The 10,194-nt window shown below is 53.4% G+C and overlaps 1 protein-coding gene across 1 annotated transcript; it reads right to left on the bottom strand.

Annotated features, from left to right (window-relative positions):
- Nucleotides 1-4,198: 4,198 nt before the first annotated feature.
- Nucleotides 4,199-9,881, bottom strand: LOC123124929 (vegetative cell wall protein gp1-like). Its single transcript, XM_044545476.1, has 2 exons — nucleotides 9,369-9,881; nucleotides 4,199-6,886 (listed from the first exon to the last, which is right to left on the bottom strand). The coding sequence occupies exon 2, from the start codon at nucleotides 5,616-5,618 to the stop codon at nucleotides 4,563-4,565; it is 1,056 nt and encodes a 351-aa protein (XP_044401411.1). The 5' UTR covers nucleotides 5,619-6,886; nucleotides 9,369-9,881; the 3' UTR covers nucleotides 4,199-4,562.
- Between the last annotated feature and the right edge of the window lie 313 nt (nucleotides 9,882-10,194).

Here is a 10,194-nt window from a genome sequence, read left to right as displayed (position 1 = left end):
TAAGCTAACCATTGACATGTGACCTTTAGTCTCGATCCACTGAGGCACAACTGTCATCGGGAGTCCATGTTGAAGAACATCGTATAGTAATTAATATACTTAGCAATGTAAGTTTAGCAAAAAAATAATGTATGCAAAAGATGCAGTGAGGACAAATAGTAAAAATCTTACCATCTTTCGTAAATAGATGTGACCGTAGTTCAATACGATCACTATTGGTCGCACGTTTTGAGTACTAACATTTCTAAGTGCAGGAAGAAATTTTGTCTTAACAGTATGAAGATCCTCAAGCCATGAAACATAATGACTTATCTCCTCGCAGATTAGATCAGCTCCGGGACAGTAGTAGGTCATATCTACCAAGCACCGGACATGTTTGCTTGAATGGAAATAAGCTGTCAATAGAAATTAGTTGTCAACTATTTTTGAATAAACAATATCAAAGACATAAATATGGTTGAGATACTCACATAATGGTAGAACTAGAGGCGTCTGCACATCGAAATGATGATACCATGCCAAGTTCCAACATTTTCAGAGTTCATTTTGTAGTGATTTTCAATTTCACCGTCATTTAGCTCTCTAAACGGTAAATGTGCCGTGGTATTCTCACGGGGGTGGGGGGGTGTGAGGCGACAGATGCCACAAGGGCTTAGTGTGAGGGTAAGACTGCTGCTGATAGGACTGGGAGCGGGTATGCGAGTAGCACGCGCTAGTTTACCCAGGTTCGGGGCTCTCCGGAGAGATAATTGAAGGAAATATGCCCTAGAGGCAATAATAAAGTATTATATATTTCCTTATATCATGATAAATGTTTATTATTCATGCTAGAATTGTATTAACCGGAAACATAATACATGTGTGAATACATAGACAAACAGAGTGTCACTAGTATGCCTCTACTTGACTAGCTCGTTAATCAAAGATGGTTATGTTTCCTAGCCATAGACATGAGTTGTCATTTGATTAACGGGATCACCTCATTAGGAGAATGACGTGATTGACATGACCCATTCCGTTAGCTTAGCACCCGATCGTTTAGTATGTTGCTATTGCTTTCTTCATGACTTATACATGTTCCTATGACTATGAGATTATGCAACTCCCGTTTACCGGAGGAACACCTTGTGTGCTACCAAACGTCACAACGTAAACGAGTGATTATAAAGGTGCTCTACAGGTGTCTCCAAAGGTACTTGTTGGGTTGGCGTATTTCGAGATTAGGATTTGTCACTCCGATTGTCGGAGAGGTATCTCTGGGCCCACTCGGTAATGCACATCACTATAAGCCTTGCAAGCATTGTGACTAATGAGTTAGTTGCGGGATGATGTGTTACGGAACGAGTAAAGAGACTTGCCGGTAACGAGATTGAACTAGGTATCGAGATACCGACGATCAAATCTCGGGCAAGTAACATACCGGTGACAAAGGGAACAACGTATGTTGTTATGCGGTCTGACCGATAAAGATCTTCGTAGAATATGTGGGAGCCAATATGGGCATCCAGGTCCCGCTATTGGTTATTGACCGGAGACGTGTCTCGGTCATGTCTACATAGTTCTCGAACCCGTAGGGTCCGCACGCTTAACGTTACGATGACAGTTTTATTGAGTTTTGATGTACCGAAGGAGTTCGGAGTCCCGCATGAGATCGGGGATATGACGAGGAGTCTCGAAATGGTCGAGACGTTAAGATCGATATATTGGACGACTATATTCGGACTTCGGAAAGGTTCCGAGTGATTCGGGTATTTTTCGGAGTACCGGAGAGTTACGGGAATTCGTATTGGGCCTTAATGGGCCATACGGGAAAGGAGAGAAAGGCCTCAAAAGGTGGCCGCACCCCTCCCCATGGTCTGGTCCGAATTGGACTAGGGAAGGGGGGCGCACCCTTCCTTCTTTCTCCTTTCCCCTTCCCTTCTCCTACTCCCACAAGGAAAGGAGGAGTCCTACTCCCGGTGGGAGTAGGACTCCCCCCCTATGGCGCGCCTCTCCCCTTGGCCGGCTGCCTCCCCCTTGCTCCTTTATATACGGGGGCAAGGGGGCACCCCAGAGACACAAGAATTGATCCTTGAGATCTCTTAGCCGTGTGCGGTGCCCCCCTCCACCATATTACACCTCGATAATACCGTTGCGGAGCTTAGGCGAAGCCCTGCGTCAGTGGAACATCATCATCGTCACCACGCCGTCGTGCTGACGAAACTCTCCCTCAACACTCGGCTGGATCGGAGTTCGAGGGACGTCATCGAGCTGAACGTGTGTAGAACTCGGAGGTGCCGTACGTTCGGTACTTGATCGGTCGGATCGTGAAGACGTACGACTACATCAACCGCGTTGTGATAACGCTTCCGCTGTTGGTCTACGAGGGTATGTGGACAACACTCTCCCCTCTCGTTGCTATGCATCACCATGATCTTGCGTGTGCGTAGGAATTTTTTTGAAATTACTACGTTCCCCAACAATAATACCCCTACTCCTGCATGTCTGAATATCTCTGGTATGTATATCTGGTACAGAGTGCTCCTGGAGCTGTATCTAAGGTCAGTGCCATAGGATCTGACCTCGTATATGCATATGAGCACAAGTGTGTGCTTGGCCATGGGTGGATGGATGAATGGATGTGTGTGTGTGCTAGCTAGCATGTATGCGTGGAGTGTGTTCATCCTGGATGGATGGATGGATGAATAGCTAGTTAGCTGGCTATCCTCTGTGAGGCCTTGTGGCCATGGCCCGATGGCTTGCTCCCCTGGGTCACTTTATATACTAGTGCCCAGGGGACAAGTTACACTATTAATGGTACTGCACACTGTTGATGGTGATGGATGAATAGTGTACGCCTATGCAGCAATAGTGGCCAGGCATGGCCGCGGTGTGGCTGTCTTGTCGGTGTCTTGTCGGTGTCGAGTCGGGCTGCAGTCGGCAGCCGGCTGGTTGGCGCAGTCGGCAGCCGGCAGCCGGCCAGGCAGAGCAGCCGGACGGGGAGCCGGCAGGAGCGGCCGGGCAGTCGGACTGAGGGGCTTTGCTAGCCCCGATGTCTTGAATTATTGTCTCGTCGTCTTCGGGGTATCCGTGGTCAATTACTCCGACAGTAGCCCCAAAGCCTCCGGGCAACTTGGCAAAGTTGGGCGGAGGTTTTTTGGCGGGTGTTTCATGGAAATGATCATGCAAAAGACAAAGTTAGTCCACGCAGATATATCAAATGATTGCTTTTAGCACTCCAAGTTTTATGCGGAGGGTGCCGACTCGGTTTCGTCCGAGCCCCCTTCAATCTCTTTCATGTTTCCTCCACTCTTTGGCTTGCTCTCGCTTGCCGGACAGCCGCTCTGCGGTCTGTGGCTGAGAGTGGGCCGCGGAGTGGAGTGTATAATACTCAGATTCTGGGAGCGAATTTAACCGAGCAGATACTCATAAAGAAAACGGCCGGGTCGCCCGAACCGCTTTTCTTTCCGGACGTTTTTCGCGTGGGTGGCCTCCAGCGTTCACTCTTGCTAGCCGGACAGCCACTCTGCGGTCTGTGACTAAGAGTGGGCCTTTGGTACCGCGCACGCTACTAAGCCGTCTGCGGGAACAAACGTCTCAGGCCAAGCGGCCAGCCCCCGGGCCAACTCTGGCTGGCGCCGGGGCGAACAGTGCTGCAACTGTAATAAAATGCGGAGATAGCCCCCGAGCATCGCTCGGGGTTATCTGTGCTCTTGTGGTGGAAAAATTTGCGGGTGAGGAGCTCACATTGATTTTCGTGTAGCCGAGGCGGAGGTTGCCGAAGACAGCCCGCGCGGCACAGCGCTTGCTGAGCGCGCCGGCGCACCCGCTGGGTGTAGCCCTCGAACCTCCGGGTGCTCGAGGAGGGTCCAGCCGGTCGGGCTTGACCGGCCAGGGGGTGAGCGGGACGCGGCTGAGCCGGCTTGGCACAGCCGGCCAGGTGGCGAGGCGTCTGGCAGCGCCCTTTTTCTACTTTCTTCTCTTGTTTTTGTTTCTTGCAATCTTCCGTGGGGCGCGCCAGCGCACCCACTGGGTGTAGCCCCCGAGATTCGGGCCGACTGCTGAGCAGTCGGGCCGGATCTCCCGGCAACTACTTTGTCTTCTTCCTTGAGGGGGCGCGTCAGCGCACCCGCTGGGTGTAGCCCCCGAGATTCGGGACAACTGCTGAGCAGTCGGGCCGGATCTTTCGGTGACTACTTTGTCTTCTTCGCGGGGGCGCGTCAGCGTACCCGCTGGGTGTAGCCCCCGAGACTCAGGCCGACTGCTGAGCAGTCGGGCCGGATCTCCCGGCAACTACTTTGTCTTCTTTGTTGAAGTTGATACTTTTTTTCTTCTTCTCTTTGTCCGTCTGTTGGCAACGGGCAGCCGGATGTTTCGCCCTTGTGTCCGTGTTGATGGGAGCAGTCGGCCCGCATCTCTTTCTTTCTTTCTGCTTTTTGGGGCAGTCGGCCACTCTTTTTTTAGTCAGCCGGCTGGGCACCCGGCCTTACTTTTCTCTTAGCCAGCGTGGGCAGCCGGCCTCTTTTTTCCACCCGAACTCAATTTTTTTTCTGCCAGTCGGCCGTGGGCACCCGGCCTTTTCTTCACCCGGCTCTGGGTAGCCGGATGCACACACACATTTTTTTCTCGCCAGTCGGCCGTGGGCACCCGGCGTTTTCTACAGCCGGGTCTGGGCAGCTGGATGCACACACACTTTCTTTCTTTCTCTCTTTTTTCCTCAGCCGGCCCTTGACTTTTCTTCTGGACGGGATGGGGAGCCGTCTCCCTCTTCTGTTCTTTCTGCCTGGGGCAGCCGGCGTGGAGGTCGAGCCGGATCGGACGGCAGGTGGCCGTGGGCGGAGGCGACCGGACGGGGGAGCCGTCGTGGCGGAGCCGGCTAACGGCGACCGGAGCCGGCACGCGGGCCTGCAGCCAGGCGGGAGCGGCGCGAGGCAGCAGAGCTGCTGTCGGCGCGGGACAGCGCCAGGCCAGCCGGAGTGGCGGAGGTGGCGACGGGGCAAGCCGACGCGGGCGCGGGCGGGCAGACGGAGCAGCCGGAGCGGCCAGGCGCGGCGCGGTAGTCGGCCAAGGGCGACACGGACGGAGGAGTCCGTGTTGCAGGAAGCCGGAGCCGGCAGAGAGGACCCGACGCGGAGCACCCGGCGGGGAGGAGCCGGCGCGGAGAGGCCGGAAGCAGGGCCAAGCGGCACCGACGATGGGAGTCCGAGCTTGGGGCTCGGGTGGACGGAGCAAGGCGGCGGCGCGGGCGACGAGGCGGCCCCGGTGCTGGCAACTGGAGCCAGCGATGGGGTGCGGCCAAGCGGCACGCGGGAGGCGACGACGGGCGGAGCAGGTGGAGCCGCAGGCGAGGAGGTGGAGAGACTGGCCGGCTCGTCGGAGGCCGCCGTGGGCGGAGGAGGCGAGGCCGGCCGCCGCCGCTGGTGGAGCGGAGCTTGCGCGGACGGAGAAGAAGGCAGGCGAGCTGGCGTACGAGTACAACCATGGTCTGACTTGCATCTGAGCAGAGAATAGCCATTATCTGACCATTGCCCATCTAGCATCTGACCGAAGTCTGGGGCGTATCTGACTTTCATCCGAAAGATTTTTTGGGTGGTGTATGGATGGTGTATGGCCAAAGTTTGACCATTGTTGACTTGCATCTAGCTCGCTTGCAAAGATGGCATGTGGATGAGCGAATGCGCGTGTTTCGGCCGGAGCAAGGCGTAACGCGGAGGGAAGCAGACGCGAGCAGCGCGTGGATGGACACGGCCGACCGAAGCGAGGCCCCGCGTGCGGCGCGTGCACGGACGGATGGCCGGCGTCGCAACGGTGGTGACGAAGAGGCCAACGGCGAGGATGCTTCGCCCCTCGCGGCCGCTCCGGGGGCGTGTCGATGTTGGGCCGCCGAGCGATACCGGAGAGACGACGGCGACGCCGCGGTGATGATGGCGAAAATGGTGAGGCCGACGGCGAGGACGCGCCGTCCCGCACGGCCGCTCCGGGGTCGGGTCGAAGTCGAGCCCCCGAGCGCTACCGGAGAGACGACGCGACGCCGCAGCGGTGAAGACGAAAATGGTCCCGCCCGGACTGCGAGACCAGCAGCAGCGTGGTAGCATAGTAGTAGTACCACACCACCGTGGGCGCCAACTGTCGTGGTATTCTCACCGGGGGGTGTGAGGCGACAGATGCCAGAAGGGCTTAGTGTGAGGGTAAGACTGCTGCTGATAGGACCGGGAGCGGGTATGCGAGTAGCACGCGCTAGTTTACCCAGGTTCGGGGCTCTCCGGAGAGATAATATCCCTACTCCTGCATGTCTGAATATCTCTGGTATGTATATCTGGTACAGAGTGCTCCTGGAGCTGTATCTAAGGTCAGTGCCATAGGCATCTGGCCTCGTATATGCATATGAGCACAAGTGTGTGCTTGGCCGTGGGTGGATGGATGAATGGATGTGTGTGTGTGTGCTAGCTAGCTTGCTAGCTAGCATGTATGCGTGGAGTGTGTTCATCCTGGATGGATGGATGGATAGCTAGTTAGCTGGCTAGCCTGTGTGAGGCCTTGTGGCCATGGCCCGATGGCTTGCTCCTCTCGGTCACTTTATATACTAATGCCCAGGGGACAAGTTACATTATTGATGGTACTGCACACTGTTGATGGTGATGGATGAATAGTGTACGCCTATGCAGCAATAGTGGCCAGGCATGGCCGCGGTGTGGCTGTCTTGTCGATGTCTTGTCGGTGTCGAGTCGGGTTGTAGTCGGCAGCCGGCTGGTTGGCGCAGTCGGCAGCCGGCCAGGCAGAGCAGTCGGACGGGGAGCCGGCAGGAGCGGCCGGGCAGTCGGACTGATGGGCTTTGCTAGCCCCGATGTCTTGAATTATTGTCTCGCCGTCTTCGGGGTATCCGTGGTCAATTACTCCGACAAAATGACTGAAAAACAACAAATGATGTCAGAACGTGTTGGAAATTGATGACGTCACTTTGAATGATGCATATTGAACGCAAAAATAGGCTGGAGTTCAAATAAGTTTAAAAAACATTGAAGTGCCCGTGTAACAGATGAGTTCTCGTCCGAAACCCTGATACTCCGGAAGAGATTGTCCAGTTTGTACACGAGGTGCGTCCAGTTTTCGCCATGACCCTCTCTACTCTTTTGCACATGCCATGCAGGTGAAATGATGGTACCATGCCAAGTTCCAACATTTTCAGAGTTCATTTTGTAGTGATTTTCAATTTCACCGTCATTTAGCTCTCTAAACATATCGGTAAATGACTGAAAACAGCAAATGATGTCAGAACGTGTTGGAAATTGATGACGTCGCTTTGAATGATGCATACTGAACGCAAAAATAGGCTGGAGTTTAAATAAGTTTAAAAAATATTGAAGTGCCCGTGTAACAGATGAGTTCTCGTCCGAAACCCTGATACTCCGAAAGAGATTGTCCAGTTTGTACACGGGGTGTGTTCAGTTTTCGTCGTGACCCTCTCTACTCTTTTGCAAATGCTATGCGGGTGAAATGATGATACCATGCCAAGTTCCAACATTTTCAGAGTTCATTTTGTAGTGATTTTCAATTTCACCGTCATTTAGCTCTCTAAACAAATCGGTAAATGACTGAAAAACAGCAAATGATGTCAGAACGTGTTGGAAATCGATAACGTCGCTTTGAATGATGCATACTGAACGCAAAAATAGGCTGGAGTTCAAATAAGTTTAAAAAACATTGATTATCATAAAAAATACATTGATTATCAATGTTTTTTTGTGTACAATCTGAATTGTCAATATGAGTTCTCAACGGTTTAGAAACCGGTGAAGACTCATATAGCGACCACAAATTCTACACATAGAGTTCAATGAAGACCAAGTGCTTGTGGTAGTTTGAGAAGTAATATATTTAATGTGGTAAAAATCTTGCTAGGGGAGCGAGGTGGGACTAAAAACAGCCTGCCACAACCTCTTTACTACAGGTTCGTGCCACGAACCGGTACTAAAGGTGCTGGCCGGGCCCCATTCTCTTTAGTACCGGTTCGTCGCATGAACCGGTACTAAAGATTCGCCCCGAACCGGTACTAAAGATCTCCTCCCGCCTAGCCGTTTGAACCGGCACTAATGGACACATTAGTGCCGGCTCAAATGCAAACCGGCACTAATGTGTCTCACATTTGACCCTTTTTCTACTAGTGCGCTCCCATCTCCCTTGCCCCTGCCTCTCGCGGCGGGCGGCATGTGCCTCTGACGCGCGAGTCCGCATCCACAGCGTCGGCGGAGCGGGCACCAGAACCCACCACTGCCTGCGCGGAGCAGTGGCCAGAGGTGGTGGAGGCCGTCGGGCAGGAGGAGCAGATCGGGTAGGCCTCGCAGATCCACCCGCGGGGCGGGAAGGGCCGGCGCCGGCGTCGGTGCTGCGGCAACGGGTGACAGGTGGCATCGCACCGGACCCGCAGGTGCCGCCCGTATCGCCCCGCGAGCGCTCGAGCGCGATACGGAGCGCCAGCTTCTTCTCGTCTTCGAAGCTGTCGTCGGAATGGCTGCCGGTGCTGGACATGCTCACCGACTCTAGGGATTTGACGGATTGGGGAAATGGGACCGTCGGGAGCGGAGCGGAGCGAGTTAGGGTTTCTTCCGGACGCAAGATTTTATGTGGTCAGGGTGGGCCAGTGGTGGGCCGAGCTGACGTGGCGAACGCGCCCGATCGTGCCCGAGCCGCCTCATGTCCGCCCTACATTTGAGAAGGATATGAGGGGTGTCCGTCAACTCGGACGTTTGATGCCTGTTTGAGAACTCGGATTGGGTCGGTTTTTCTGGTCGATTAGTCGTCGAACGACCTGCATGGACATTTGAGACGGATACACGGCGCCGAGTGTAGATGCCCTAATAGTCCGTCGGACAAAAAACAACATAGGCTGTGTAACAGATTAACTGCAACCACTGCCCAGAAACGCTAAACAACCACGGAAAGGCGCACAAAAACCAAAAATGAAAAAAGAAAACATTCAAACACGGAGTTCCAACAGATGGCAAAGTCGCAAGCTTTCCGATCATGAAACCCATGGAACCGAGAACCCCTCACGGAAACCCAAGAAATAACCGCACATTGTCACCTCTTGGCGCTCAATTCCATCCACAAAAGTTGCGCAATTCTATTGCAAATGCTAGTGTCAGGTACTAAAAAACATAGCACACTATAGCGTCGCTAATAGCACGTTATAGCGTATTGAGAATTGTCTCGCTAAATATATCGGTGTACAACGTCTTGCTAATAGCACACTATAATGCGATATAGCACGCTAATAGTATATTTTGAGATCGGCGCTATTTTGCTGTAGCGCATTATTTTTTTCCTTCGGAGGAAGAGCCAGAGCTCGCAAAAGAAACACACAGATATAGAGAGAGGTTGAAGAAGCCTACCCTATCGCCCTTCGGGGCGGCCTTCGCGCCGTGCGCCGCCGCCGGCCTCCGAGCCCGGCCATTCATATCCGACGTCGTATGCCCGCCTCAACCAACACCACGCGCGCGGTGAGCTGCGACGGAACGGAGCGAGGAGCCTGCAGCTTAAATCCTCTTCATGACGGGCCTACGGACCGCGAGGGAAGACTCCAGCGCCATTAAAGGCACCGCGAGCTCTGCGGTGCTCCTGGGCGGCGGGACGGGGGCGCGGTCAAAGCCACCGCGGCCAGACTAGCAAAGCGCGGCCTCTGCTGCTGGCGGATTCGATTGGGTTAAGGGCGGGATTGGTCGACGTGCGTGGGAATTGGGAGATTGCGGCGATGGCGATGCGTGGCGTTCCCGCGGTTGGTCTCTTCCCTCACGTGTGGGAATCGGAATCGGGTTTAGCTTGCAACCTGCACAGCCCCGTTGCGCACTTGCGGTGGCGTAATAGAGCTCTTTCATTTTGCAGGCAGCACCCTTCGTAAATCTCTATTTATTTAGTGTACGGTCTGTTTTTTACAACTGTTTTCCTACGATGAGTTGCGACTATCTGTGATTCAAGAGGGTAGTATTCATTTCCCTATCAAAAGAAATATGTGATTCAATGTATATTCTAGCGTTCCAATTACATTAATTTATGTTAAACTGGTTGGTTTGATTTGCAAATATCACCTCACCGACATCAATCCCTGCATTTTCAAATGTGTGGTTTGATTTGTAAATATCACCTCACCAAAATCAATTTCTGCCCCTCGCAAAAAAAAACATCAATTCCTGCATTTTCAATAGTGTCTTGGAAATATAT

This window comes from Triticum aestivum, chromosome 5D, assembly GCF_018294505.1.
Source record: "Triticum aestivum cultivar Chinese Spring chromosome 5D, IWGSC CS RefSeq v2.1, whole genome shotgun sequence".
In the NCBI taxonomy this organism is placed as follows: domain Eukaryota; kingdom Viridiplantae; phylum Streptophyta; class Magnoliopsida; order Poales; family Poaceae; genus Triticum; species Triticum aestivum.
This window is presented reverse-complemented; position numbering and strand designations above follow the sequence as displayed.

Excerpts from the sequence above, each read along its gene's own strand:
- LOC123124929 (XM_044545476.1), bottom strand. The coding sequence starts at position 5,618 with ATGCAAGTCAACAATGGTCAAACTTTGGCCATACACCATCCATACACC.